At 59.3% G+C, this 13,980-nt stretch overlaps 1 protein-coding gene across 1 annotated transcript; it reads left to right on the forward strand.

Annotated features, from left to right (window-relative positions):
* The first annotated feature begins 316 nt into the window (after positions 1-316).
* KLHL36 (kelch like family member 36) lies at positions 317-13,008 on the forward strand. The gene is given in 6 exon segments (XM_023245538.2): positions 317-450; positions 2,989-3,067; positions 7,399-8,472; positions 10,062-10,219; positions 12,257-12,303; positions 12,306-13,008. Coding segments are annotated over 5 exon segments (1,938 nt in total). The 5' UTR covers positions 317-450; positions 2,989-3,004; the 3' UTR covers positions 12,902-13,008.
* The last annotated feature ends 972 nt before the right edge of the window (positions 13,009-13,980 follow it).

Consider the following 13,980-nt stretch of genomic DNA (forward strand, 5'->3'; position numbering starts at 1 on the left):
CGCGCGCACCGCCCCCAACTCCCCCGGCCGCGCGCACCACGGCCTCCCTCCCCCGGCCGCGCGCACCGCCCCCTCTTCCCCCGGCCGCGCGCACCACCGCCTCCCTCCCCGGCCGCGCGCGCCTCCCTTCACCGCCCCCCGCCTGCCGCGCGCGCCTCCCCCCGCCCCCCACCCCGGCTCGCGCGCCTCCCTCCCTCCCTCCCCCGGCCGCGCGCGCCCTCCTCCCTCCCCGGCGCAGGCCCCGCCTCGGCGCCGCCTGAGCCCACCTCCTCGTGGCCGCCGCCATTGGCCGCGCGCGCCGCCTCCGCCCTCGGCCTCGCACTTCCTGGCGGAGCCATGGCTGCGCAGCCGGCCGGTCCCGGGGCTCCGGCGACCCGGCCCCGCCGCCGCGCCCGTCCGGTCCCGCCGCCGCCGGGGGTCCCCGCGCCGCTCCCGTAGCGCGCCCTCCAGGTGGGCCTCCGCGCGCGCCGTCGGGGGATCCGGGGAGTGGGGAGGGTCCCCGCCCCGCGAGCGGCGACCCCCGGCCGCGCCGCCCCCTCCCCCTCCCGGCGTCCCGCGGTGCTGGGGGGGGGGGGACGCGGCGGGAAGGGGAACACGGAGGGGCAGCGGCCGCCGTCGCAGGTGAGACAGGTGCGGCCTGCGCGGCCCAGGTGAGTGTCCCCGCGTCCCGCCGCGGGCGCCGGCCCGGCCGCTTCCCGACTCCGCCTGCTCGCCGCCCGCTCGAGCTGGCCCGGCGGCCGTTGGGCCGCCAGTTCCGCCGGCGGGTGTGTGTGTGTGGGGGGGGGTGCGACCCAGCGACCGCGGCGGCCCCGAGACCCTGTCCTCGAGACCCGGGGCTGGTGAGTAGCGGCGGGTGTCCGAGGCCATGTCCCGATCGCCGAGGTCCGGCAGGTTCAGGGTAGAAACCCGGAGGCAGCTCTGAGAGCAGGCTCCCTGGGGACCCTCCGTCCGGACGTGGCCTCTGGTCCCATGTTTACTAAGAGATCTTGTAACGCGGAACTGGGGATCGCCGCTGCCCGTGCGGATGGCCTTGACCCCTTAAAGCACGCGAGGCGGCTGACACCCAGCGCTCCTGTACACATTGGCCCCAAACCGCTTGCCCCGAGACAAAAGGGAGCCTCCACCAAGGGGAACTCTCTTAAGAAATCTTGGCCTAGAAAAGAACGCTTTGAGCGCTGAGAGCAAACCTGAGCTCTGGCTGGTTGCGGGGGGGGGGGGGGGGGTGCGGGGGAGGGTTGTGGAGAGAGAGGGACCTGCTGCTTTCTGGGGTGTGACCTTGGACGGCCCCCTCCACCACCTGAGCGTCAGAGTCTCAGAGGGTGAAGGGAAAACATCCAGCAGGCCCGGCCCAATATTGATTTCCTTCCTTTCCCTCATGACCCCCCCCCCCCCCCCAGCAGCCCAGGGGCAGTCAAAAGGATCAGGGGGGTGGGTACAGCTGGCCTTTGTCACAAAGTTGCTAGTTTGTCAGGGGGAAATCTAGCTGTCCTTTCCTTCCCCAGGGAGCTGGACAGGATGGATTGTGCCCGAATGTATGCCCCCCATTATCTTGACACTGTGCTTACATTTTGTGACATTTTTCTTTATTAGCCTAGGCTGTTGGTTCAGTAGGTAGCAACTTAGCAAGGGGAAGAAATTCCTCGTTAAGCCCAGGGTGTGACTTGCTTAAGTCCTTTCTCGGTGCCCCCATGCCCTCCAGATCCCCTAAAGCCTACCTCTGTGCTATTGTTAGTGACTTACTTGGCTGGAAGAAACTTTAAGGTGTCTGATTCACCCCCCATCCCGGAGACGTGATTACGACGTCTGGAGGTGAACGTGAGCGTTTGATTTTATACTGGGTGGTCCAGGCAGGGCCTAAGCCTCAGTAGAGGTTTCTTGCCTGTGGGCAATTTTTTTTTTTTTTTTTCCTGTTTTGAATGGCCAGGCAGGGTAGCTTGGGGTTGAGAGCAAGGAGGCCCCCCTGGGTGGGAGGCCCAACTCCACAGCTCCTTCCTGGCTGTGTGATGCTGGGCAGTAGCCTTGGACTCACGGGGTTTTTCTGGGGATTAAATCCGTGAAGACACAGGAAGGCACTTAAAGGAAAAGTACCTGTGTCGAGACCGTGAACGTGTTTTATACGTGGCAGTCATCACTGGGTCACAGCCCTGCCTTCGTCATGATCTTTCAAAAGTTAGGCTGTTCTCACAGACTGGGCCACGTTCAGCAGAGCTTGGCGGTGAAGGGCCCATGTCTGGCCACGTTTGGGGGCCGGACGGACCCGGGTTTGGTTCCCAGCCGTTTATGCGCGTGGTGACTGGAGCTCAACGACCCCAGCTGTAAAATGGGATGTGACATTAGCCTGGCCGAGTAGTTGCGGGGCTTACACGAGACAGCACAGGTAAATCCCTTAGCCGGCGTCTGCCGTCATTATATCTTGATCTAGCCGAAGGCCTAGTTGAGATCAAGCATCGGAAGGCAGGTATTTGTAGGAGGTGGGCTGTAAAAGACAGGATGCTGTCAGATTTTAGTTAATAAAGGAACGACGTTAACTGCACTGTCTGATTCTTTTTTTTTCTTTTTTTAATTTTTTTTTCAACGTTTTTTATTTATTTTTATTTTTGGGACAGAGAGAGACAGAGCATGAACGGGGGAGGGGCAGAGAGAGAGGGAGACACAGAATCGGAAACAGGCTCCAGGCTCCGAGCCATCAGCCCAGAGCCCGATGCGGGGCTCGAACTCACGGACCGCGAGATCGTGACCTGGCTGACGTCGGACGCTTAACCGACTGCGCCACCCAGGAGCCCCTGCACTGTCTGATTCTAATCAGCTGAGTTTTTCAACTCAGCGTAAAAGAGTTCTCATTTCTGTACTGTCTTCTCTCCGTCTTTCCTCCGTGTGACTGGTTTCACCCTCATCGTCCTCGATATCTGTCAGCAGCCTGCGATTACTGAGTGACCTGGGTTTTTTTTTTTTTTACCACACACTCAAAAATCCCTGTTCTTGTCCTAGGGCTGGGATCTCTTCTATGATGGAGGGAAGCCGGCAGACGCGAGTGTCACGGCCGTACAAGATCAGCGAATCTTCAAAGGTCTGTGAATGGCCGCTCGCCACCCTGTGCAAGTTGCCTACGAAGTGTGGTATTTTTCTGATGAGATCAGTCCTAAAGGCCAGACGGATTTTCTGTTCCTGGTGGTGGTGTTAGCCTCCTTAACAATGAGTAGACAGGTAGCTTAGGCACGGGGTAGAAAACATCCGAAACTCAGAGCAGGAGCGTGAGGGTCGTTAGAGATACACCTTGACTCGCTTGTTCTTTGCCGCAACTCAAAGACGTGGATGGGACAGGAGGAAAAAGCCATGGGATGTGTGTCCCCACTTGGGGGCCCCAAAACTCCAAGGACACGTCCATTGACAAGCCAGCACCTGACCTAGCGGTCGGGGTCATGTGTTGCGTACCTGGATATTAAGGGCCCGGAGTCTTTCCCCCAGTCTGCCTTTCTGGGACCCCAGGAGCGAGTGAGGGTGGGTTCCCTATGGCCAGCCTACCAACCTGTGTCATGCTGGCCACATCAGGATCACCCTGGGAGGGGGGAATGTATCCAATTCGGAATGCATATACCGGGCCCCACCCCAGACCTACTAAATTACAATCTGAGAGCAGGACCTGGGAATCTGTACCTTCAGCAGACTCGAGGCTACTGTAAATAAGGATTGGGGGACCAATTTTCAGGCCAGTCTCCGTTCACACCTGTTCCTCTATAAATATCAGTAACACCTCTTTTTTTCTTTAAAAAAATATATATTTTTTAAAATTTTTTTATCACCACTTTTCTTTAAAAGTGGCCCCTTTGCAGATTTAAATGTTCTGCTTACCTCAGATCGTGCGTTTTCACCGGGGCCAATATTGCCCCCAAAATTGGTTCTTGGGAGAGGGGAGGGTTTAAAAAGAATTTTCTTTTTTGCGACCAGAGAGCACAGCTATACATACAGTTCACGTACAAATACACAGGATACGTGTGGCGTTAGAATCTCATGGGCGCCGTTAGGAAAAAATATGTCAAAAGAAGACTGAAAAAAGACGGAGGTAACCACTTTAGATAAAGGGACCTGTGAGCAGCGTGTAGATTTGAGGGCAAAACAGAGGTTCTGCAGATGTGCACAGAAGGAAAACGGGGTAGAATTTTCAGGAGAGGTGGGTTCTCCGGAGAAACGGGCTCTTATTTCCATCTGAGTTACCGAGAAGGCTCTTGCCAAGCCCGGCTTTATCTGCCGCGAAAACCCAGAAAGGTCTCGCGGCTGTCTCAAAGAGGCTTTGTTTCAGAGCCTGGCTGCAGAGACAGTACGGCTTTCTGAGCGTGGTGATAGTGCTGGAAATCTTTGTCCCCGAAAGGCGCGTTCCGGGTTCGTTTCTGTCGGAATCTATCCCGTGGTTACACGGTATCCGTGTTTCTGACTTACTGTACTTAAAGAGGGCCCGGAGGGGAAGTGTAGCCTGGATTTTCTAGACGCCAAACACACCCAGGTAGCCAGCCCCCAGATTACAGCAGAGATTACCGGACCCTCCAGTCCCAGTCGCCAGCTTCCGGGACTGGAGTGTTGTCTGCCCTTGAACTCAGTGCGAGTCAGGCTCCTTTCGCCGGTTACTACGCCTCTGAGGTCTGGCCCTGTTGCTTGCTGCCTTTAAGCGGTAGGCTGTTCACCTTCCGGGCGCGATGGAGTCTTCCATTGTGTGACGGCCGCTGCTGGTTCATCTGCTCTGAAATGTGTTGATCCGTTCTGATGATGAATCCCGTTTGCATGTAAAACACTCCGGACGTGCTGCATTCTGGCTAGGGTTGGCTGCTGAGGGCCTGTGTTTCTTCTCTCACGTCGCCTTGCCGCTGGTGGAGGCACTCAAACAGGGAATAAATGACCGAGTAAGAGTTAGCACCATCGAAGAGTGCGGGGGTCGAAGCTTCTAGGTTTTAGGAAACGCTGCGACTCTGTTGCTGAGGTCCCTTTGAAACCGGGAGGTCGTGTTTGGTGTTTTTTGGTTTTGGGTTTTTTTTTTCTCTTTTGAAAGGCTTCATCTCTGCCGCTGCACTAAAATATCCAGAAACGGGTTGTCACTGAGACCCAGGTGAAGAATGAGCGTGCCTACTTAGCATGGAGACCCAGTTTTAGAAACAGTGGCTGCCCTTTTCCCTGCCCTGGCTCACTGGAGCAGATGGTCCTCTCCGCAGCTGTCATCTGGGGCTGTCCCCATCCCCCACCCCCTCCAGGGGGCTGGTTTTTCTTTTTACGCCGCAGCTGGGGGTCCTGTGTGCACCCATTGAAGTGTGCTGGCCCCGCATCCCCACCAGCTTACAGACAACCGGGGGCCTGGGGCGGGGCATACAGCCCACCTGACGCCCCTCGCTTCCGGGGGCTTTGAGCCTTCACGGTCACGAGAGGGCCTGCCGCTGTGGTGCTTTGACGCTTCCTTCCTCGAGTCCGTGCCCAAGAGGGGCCCCGAGCCGGGGTGTGTTGCAGCCCAGACCAGGCCAGCCGGGCTCTCTCTGCCGGTAACCAGAATAGGCGGAGAGATCCACGTATGGAACCTCCGAGAAACCGTCCTGTGATGTGAGAACAACACAGCCTGGCTCTCCGCACTTGGAAGGGAAGGCAGCTTCGGGCAGTACCTGTTAGGCGTCCACGTCACAAGTCTGAGAACGTTGCCCGCACCTGTAACCTACAGGGAGCGGTGGGTGTTGGGAGTGGCCGGATGAGGAGGGACTGTGGGGAAACAGTTATTACCCCCGTCACGGGTGTGTTGGGAGGAAGGGAAGAAGGCGATGACACACAGCAGGACACAGGTTGCAAAGTGGCCTGCGGGGACCTGGCAGTCCCCCCCCACAGCTGCTCACACCTGCTGAGCCCTCAGCCCACCTCCCCTCACCTGCACCACTTCCCCTTTGAGGCTCGGTGCCCGGCCAGCCCTGTCTGCCGACACCCTCAAATAGACCAGCTATGTCACCAATGTGCCTGGACGGCCTGTGCCTCCCTGTACTGAATTTCGTGGTGTTTCTGACGTAAACAAACCGGGCGGTGTGTGGATCCCGAGCCCCCGGAGCCTGATTGGTCTTCCAAAGATGGAGACGCTGCTGCCTGGGTCTGTCGTGGCCTCGTGCCCTCCAAAGCACGTGGCAGGCAGACAGCACTCTGCAAACGTCTCCCGACCTGGGTTGCTTGAATGGACCCATTTTCGTTGTTCACGTGAACTGATTTGTTGATTCCGGTGCCGTGTGGTGATTAAAAGTTCGGGCTCTGGAATGAGACCTAGCCGCAAATCCCAGCCCTGCCTCTCAGCCACTGTGGGACTTTGGGCAAGTTTCCGAGTCTCTGAACCTCAGTTTCTCCTCATCTGGGAAATGGGCATGATTACAGACCTTCCCTTGGAGGAGGGTCATTGTGACCCGCGAATGAGAGAGCACATACCCAGCGCACAGTGCGAGATTCGTATAAGCCCTGCCCTGGGGAAGAGGCCACGCTCCTGCACTTTTCCTGATTTCTCGCTTTTCTGAAAGTAGGACCCCCAGAGCACTTTAGTCGGGATGCATCGCGGAGTCTCTGGGACCCGCCCCATCCCTGGACCCATCAGTAGAAGTGGGAGCCCCTCGCATGGCTCGGTGCTAAGCATTTTCTAGAACACGGAGTGAGCAGTCTTCCTTGGTGGGAGGCCTCGGTGGGAACTCTGGGTCTCCTGGAACGGCGCCCCGTCCTCTTAACGTCCCATCCGGAGTGGTAAACGCCCTCGTCCGCACTTGTGAGACCAGGAAAAGGGGGCTCAGAGGCTTCTCAGGGCTTTCTCAAGATCACTCAGCTAGTAAGTAGCAGACCTCGGATTCAAACCCAGCTTCTGTCCGCGTTTACAGGCTATACCTGAGCAACTGGGCTGCCCCTACGGGACGGCCATTTTTAAACCTATCTGCTCCGGACCCACAGTAAGAAAGGGGGCAGGGAGAGAAAAAATAAAACTTTGAGGAACTGTATTTAGAAAGAAAAAAACCAGGAAAGACGAACGAGGGAAGAGAGATTACGTTTTTAGGGATTGTATTTATAAAGAAAGACGGTAGGTAGGAAGGAAAGGAGAACGTAAGTTTTTAGAAATTGCCTTTGCTAGGCCACGTTGTTTGGTAAGTGATCTCTGCCCCCACTGTGGGGCTCAAGGCCACACCCCGAGGTCAAAAGAGTGTCCTGCTCTGGCGACTGAGCCAGCCGGGCGCCCCTTTAGGAGCTGGCATTTGAAAAGAAAGAGGGAACGCTACAGGGTGTGCACCGAATCGCAAGTGCCGGTCGTGAGGCCCGGGGTTGACCCCGGGACCCTGCTGCAGGGGGTGGGCGGGGCCGGGGGGCGGGGCTGCCGGCCGAGCCCCTGACGCGCACGCGCCCTCTCGGCCGCAGGTGTACCACTGGGCCGACCACTCGACCACGGTGCTGCAGCGGCTGAACGAGCAGCGTCTCCGCGGCCTCTTCTGCGACATCGTCCTGGTGGCGGACGAGCAGCGCGTGCCGGCCCACCGCAACCTGCTGGCCGTGTGCAGCGACTACTTCAACTCCATGTTCACCATCGGCATGCGCGAGGCCTTCCAGAAGGAGGTGGAGCTCGTGGGCGCCTCCTACATCGGGCTCAAGGCCGTGGTGGACTTCCTGTACGGCGGGGAGCTGGCGCTGGACGGCGGCAACATCGACTACATCCTGGAGACGGCGCACCTGCTGCAGATCTGGACGGCGGTGGACTTCTGCTGCGAGTACCTGGAGCAGGAGGTGAGCGAGGACAACTACCTGTACCTGCAGGAGCTGGCCTCCATCTACAGCCTCAAGCGGCTCGACGCCTTCATCGACGGCTTCATCCTGAGCCGCTTCGGCACGCTGTCCTTCACGCCCGACTTCCTGCAGAACGTCTCCATGCAGAAGCTGTGCGTCTACCTGAGCAGCAGCCAGGTGCAGCGGGAGTGCGAGCACGACCTGCTGCAGGCCGCCCTGCAGTGGCTGACGCAGCAGCCGGAGCGCGAGGCCCACGCCTACCAGGTGCTGGAGAACATCCACTTCCCGCTCATCCCCAAGAACGACCTGCTGCACCGCGTCAAGCCGGCCGTGTGCTCGCTGCTGCCCCGCGAGGCCAACTGCGAGGGCTTCATCGAGGAGGCGGTGCGCTACCACAACAGCCTGGCGGCCCAGCCGGTCATGCAGACCAAGCGCACGGCGCTCCGCACCAACGAGGAGCGCCTCCTGTTCGTGGGCGGCGAGGTCTCCGAGCGGTGTCTGGAGCTCAGCGATGACACCTGCTACCTGGACGCCAAGAGCGAGCAGTGGGTCAAGGAGACGCCCCTGCCGGCCCGGCGGAGCCACCACTGCGTCGCCGTGCTGGGGGGGTTCATCTTCATTGCCGGCGGCAGCTTTTCCCGGGACAACGGAGGGGATGCGGCGTCCAATCTTCTTTATAGGTATGACCCCCGCTGTAAACAGTGGATCAAGGTGAGATTAAAGCCAGATTATTTCTTTACTCTTGAGGACTTTTGCTGTCTTAACCTAGCCTTGGCTGCCCCCTTGCTCTCGGGCCTCGGCCCCTGTTCTGACCGAGGCGGCGTGAGGACACAGGGGCGCGTCCGGCCCCGAGCCCGCGCCCTGCCCGGGGCGGGGGAGGGGCGAGGGAGGGGCGAGCGGCCGCCACGCAGGCGCAGACGCGGTCGTCCCGCGGCGCGGGGCACTCCAGTAGAACTTTCTGCGGGCGACACAGACGTTCTGCGCCTGTGCTGTCCGATACCCCGGCCACCAGCCACGTGTGGTGACTGAGCGCTCAGAATGCGGCCAGTGGGACCCAAGGACTGAATTTGGGGTTGTATTTCACCTGAACTAACTGACGTCTGTCCGAGTGTAAATGGCCGCACGAGGCTGGTGGCTGCCATGCTGGATGGTGTCGGCCTAGAGGTTGGACCCAGGGTTCGGCCCAGAGTTGGACCCAGGGTTCGGACGGTGTTCCCCCAGAGTCGCCCCAGAGCTCCCCTTCGGGAAGGGTTTGGAGCTCGTTTAAGGAGGCCACGGAGGCTCCCACCTGGTGGCAGTCGTGGCCCAGCAGGTGTGGCGAAGGTGGTGAGACCCAAGGCTGGGTCTCGGTGTCAGGCCCGAGTTCACACCCCAGCTGTGCTGAGTCGCTGCTGGGGATTTCAGACTGCTTCCTCGCCCTCCGGATTTCCAGCTTCCGCCTCCGGAAATGGGGTCGGTAGGGGGGGTGTGGACGTCCGGAGGTCAGGGGCTGGGGCCGGTGGGGGTTGGCCAGCCCCCGGCACAGAGAAGGCAGTCCTCTCCTCCCACAAACACCTCCCCAGACCACGACCCTCAGAAACCGGTCTGCCTTTCTGCCCGTGCCTCTGCGCTTTTACTTGGTGATTTTATCTGAGCGCGAAACTCGGAATGGGCTCCGGTGACCTTTCTGTTTTATTCTCGAAAGTCTGCAAACCCCCACCAGCGTGTAGGTCCTGCCCCTCGAAAGAGGCCCCCTGTTTGGAGCCCGTCCCCGAGAGCTCCGTAGCAGGGGCGGCCTGCAGGCGCGGTCTCCTTTGGGACTGTGTTCGTTTCTGCGTTCTGCTTGGATTGTTTAAAAAAAAAAAAAAAAGTTGAGTCTTTTGCTTTTTAATTTCCCGCTGATTGCTCCTTTCTGTCTGTCAACACGATAGCAATCAGCATTAATTCTAAGTGTCTGGTGTGGGAGGAGCAAGAGGAGACATGAGTTTTTGTTCCAGGAAACCACTAAACTGGTCATTCTGAACCATATGTTCTGCAGAATGCGAGTCCACAAGGTCAGCCACTGCCCAGGCCAGTTGGGGGACTGTGTTCTCTGTCCCCTTCCCCGGGGACAAGGTCTCAAGGGTTCTGGGAGCTCTTGAGAAGTCCTGTCCGAAGAGCCCCTCTTTCGTCAAGGGTGACTTCCTTCCCCAGATGCGCTTGGCCACTGCCTGACCTTCCCGGGCTGTGCGTCCCACAGCACGCATTTGGGAGCCGAGTGCTCGATGCTGACGTTGTCCCGAGCGTGGGGAAGGGAAGGTACAGGTGTCCCGCCTCCGCAGGTGGCCTCCATGAACCAGCGCCGTGTGGACTTCTACCTGGCCTCCATCGAAGACATGCTGGTGGCCGTCGGTGGCCGGAACGAGAACGGAGCTCTTTCTTCAGTGGAGACTTACAGCCCCAAGACCGACTCCTGGTCCTACGTGGCCGGCTTGCCGAGGTGACTGGAGGCCGGGGGCGGGGCGGGCGGGGGGTGGGGGCGGGCAGAGTCCTCAGGCGGGCTCTACTCTGGGGCTCCGGTTGTCCACCTCGTCTTCTAGATGTCTTGGCCTCTAATTTCAGGAAAAATCTCCTGGTTTGTAGATAACTCTGGGTAGACTGTGGGGGCAGAGGGCGTGGTGGTAACAAGTCAGGGGACAGACCATCCAAGTGCAATGTCACCTCTGCCGCCAAGACAGAAGTCCCTCAGTTTCCAAGTCTGTTCACTCCTGGAGCTTCAGGGAGAGAGTGTTAGGTTTAGATAGCGAGGGCTTTCCCGAGAAACATCCCTGAGCGTGGACCTGGGTTGGTCCTCAAGGTGACAGAATAGGGCTGTTGGGAGCGAGATGTTCCCAAGGAGCCTCTCCCCCCCCCCCCCTCCGCTCCACGGCATCCAGCGCCCGGGGGCCCCCCGGGGTGTCCCAGGGCTCGGAGCTCCTCCTCCTCGGTTGCCCCGCGTGCTGGTGTGCACTCAGAGAGCCCCTGTCACCCTGACGGGTTTAGCAGAAGGTGCCTGCCACTTAACGTCAGCAGTTCCCCGTGGCTGAGCGTGCAGGCACGCGTTCCAAACCAGTCTTGCTGTGGAACGCGTCCGGCGGTCTTGGGTGCATCCCCAGGAGCTAGACAGATGAGCGGTGTGAGCATTTGGTGGTGAATCCCACCGTCCTCCAGTCCCCAGTTACTACCACCTTCGTGTGGAGGTTCTAAGAAGCCGGTGGAGCAGTGCCTTTGGCAGTTGGGAGGACCGTGTGTCACCTCTGGGCCAAGTGCTTGATATGACGAGTCCCTTGACACCCAGGGACCTGGTGGGGTGGGGGTAGGCGCCCATATAATCTGTCATCCAAACCAGGGTGGCAGTGAACGTTAACTGTAAATACCGACCCCGTCACAGGCAGACCGAGACCTGTGATCTCCTTAGGTTTAGGTACTTTTTTTTTTTTTTAATCATCCCATTTTACAGATGGAGGAGTGAGGCTCAACGATAGTGATAAGAGCCTCTGCGGCCATCGCTGTGGGCCAGCTGGAGTGATTCACGTACCTAAACGCTAAAACAAACCTGATTTTTTTCTTTCTAAATGGGCCTTAGGGGTCCGAGGTTGGAGTAGACATAGTCTATGATGCCGTAATCGTTAGTGCGTGTGCTGAGCTGTCAGCACAGAGCCCGACGCGGGGCTCGAACCCACCAACTGAGATCACATTCCGAGCCCAGGTTGGACGCTTAACCGACGGGTCCACCAAGGCGCCCCCGCACGGCACTTTTTAGAGCAGTTTTAGGTGTACGGAAAATCGAGCAGGAGGTACAGATCGTTCCCATAGACTCTCCCCTGGGCTCATTCCCTCTGCGCTACATTTGTTACAACTGACGCACCCAGGTGGCTACAAGACGCTCACCGAGGTCCGCGCTAAGCGAGGGCTCGCTGTGTCGCCTGTGCTGTAGGTTTGGACAAATGTCAGGGGTGCGCCTCCAGCCACGCGTGGCACACAGTGTTTTCACTGTCCTGTGAGCCTCCTGTGCTCCACACATTCATCCCACCCGAGCTCCAGGCCCCGACGGCCCAAGGGTTTTTTCCACTGCCCCTGTAGTCTTTTCTGGAATGTCGCAGAGTTGAGGCTGTGCTTTGCTTCGTTCCCGTTTGCTGTATAATTTGAAGGGAACCCACGAGTGCCTCAGTCACACGGTCCCATTGTTTTTAGCTCTTACGCGAGGGATCTGCCGTGTCATTATCCCCGTCCTGACACGGGGAAATGGGCTGCGGGCACAGGCCGGGCGGTCGGGCTGCCGAGCCACGTGCGCACTTGCCTGCCCGGCTCCGCCGCTTTCTGTCCGCTGACAGCTGCCATCTGCAAAGCGTGCGGGGGCCGCCCGCTCCCTCCGTGGTCCCCTCGGGGCCCCGCGGCCCCCCCTCCCCCCCCCCCCCCCGGCGAAGAGGGAAAGCGCGGGGCCCCGGCGCGGCACTGAGCCCCCTCTGTGTCTCCGTCCGTCCGTCCGTCTCCGCAGGTTCACCTACGGCCACGCGGGCGCCATCTACAAGGACTTCGTGTACATCTCGGGGGGCACGACTACCAGATCGGCCCCTACCGCAAGAACCTGCTGTGCTACGACCACCGGACGGACGTGTGGGAGGAGCGGCGGCCCATGACCACGGCGCGCGGCTGGCACAGCATGTGCAGCCTGGGCGACAGCATCTACTCCATCGGCGGCAGCGACGACAGCATCGAGTCCATGGAGCGCTTCGACGTGCTGGGCGTGGAGGCCTACAGCCCGCAGTGCAACCAGTGGACCCGCGTGGCGCCCCTGCTGCACGCCAACAGCGAGTCGGGCGTGGCCGTGTGGCAGGGCCGCATCTACGTCCTGGGCGGCTACAGCTGGGAGAGCACGGCCTTCTCCAAGACCGTGCAGGTCTACGACCGCGACAAGGACGCGTGGAGCAGGGGCACCGACCTGCCCAAGGCCATCGCCGGCGTGTCCGCCTGCGTGTGCGCCCTGAAGCCGCGGCTGGAGGACAAGAAGAAGAAGGGCAAGGGCAAGAGGCACCAGGACCGGGGCCAGCGACCCCGCCCCCCGCCCCCCCCTCTGGGCCTCGAGGGGCCCCGGGCCCCGCCGCCCCCCGCCGGAGGCCGTAGACCAGCCACGACCCCGTAGCGTCCGGACCCATCACGTACCTCCTAGCAGCCTTTTTTACTTTGATGATGCTTGGTGTTTCTATGATATCACAGTAACCGATTAAATATTCTATATCATTTTACGTATCCTCTGGCTCGAGTCATTGAACCTGGGCCCAGGCAGGAGACACAACCCTCCTCTCTGTGCAGGGCCCCTTCCTCCCTCGCGACGAATCCCTGAGGGTGCCCCCCCCCCCCAAGTCCGCACCTCCCTCCACTTGGCTGAGCTTGTGCAGAATTCAGGTTCCGGGGCCCCACTTGAGAAGTATCCGTTGTAAAAGTACCAGGAGTGAGGGTGGAGGGGGTGCCTGGAGGCGGTGTGTTTCAACCGGTTCCCGGAGTGACTGAGCACTGGCCACGTCTGGCAAATCGCAGGCAAGGCCAAGCGCATTCGTGTCGTGAGTGGGGACACAGAGACCCCGACAGGGTGAGTGGGTGACTGAGTACGCTCACTGGACAGGCAGGACCTGGGACTTCTCACCAGGGAGGTGTTCCCGCCGGGATTTCCTGATCAGGTGACTCTTGTTTCTGAGTAATCCCATTTTCCTGACGGGTAGCTCTTCCCGAATTCTGAAAGGGTCTAGGTAATCCAAAAACTAAAAAAAAAAAAAAAAAAAAAAGCATGAAGCTCTTTTATAAACATTTTTCTGTAATTTGTGCTTTTTGCTTTATTTTTCCTGAACCCACTGTTAACTTACATTACTGATGTGCTGAGCCCCCAAAATCTATGTTCCTTTCTCAGGAAAGAAAGAGTGGGCATCCTAGAACTTGCCATTGTTTTCTGTGGCTCGGCACCAAGAAGCCCTCGGGAGCCCCTCCGGGAGCCGGCCGAGTACACGTTGCTCCCAAAGGAGGCTGTCAGGTACCCCCCTCTGCCCCCCCCCCCCCGACCCCCCCAGCTCAGCAGTCCGCTGCTCAGCCGTTTTGTGCTGCTGGGCAAGTTTTAACAGGCCCTGGCTGATCCCTCGAGCAAGCGGCAGGTCAGAATCCGAGGGCCCGGCTGCTTCCGTCTGCATAAGCTAGCAATGCGTGTTCAGCCCCTCCTCTTGAGATGTGTGA

This window comes from Felis catus, chromosome E2, assembly GCF_018350175.1.
Source record: "Felis catus isolate Fca126 chromosome E2, F.catus_Fca126_mat1.0, whole genome shotgun sequence".
Classification (NCBI taxonomy): Eukaryota; Metazoa; Chordata; class Mammalia; order Carnivora; family Felidae; genus Felis; species Felis catus.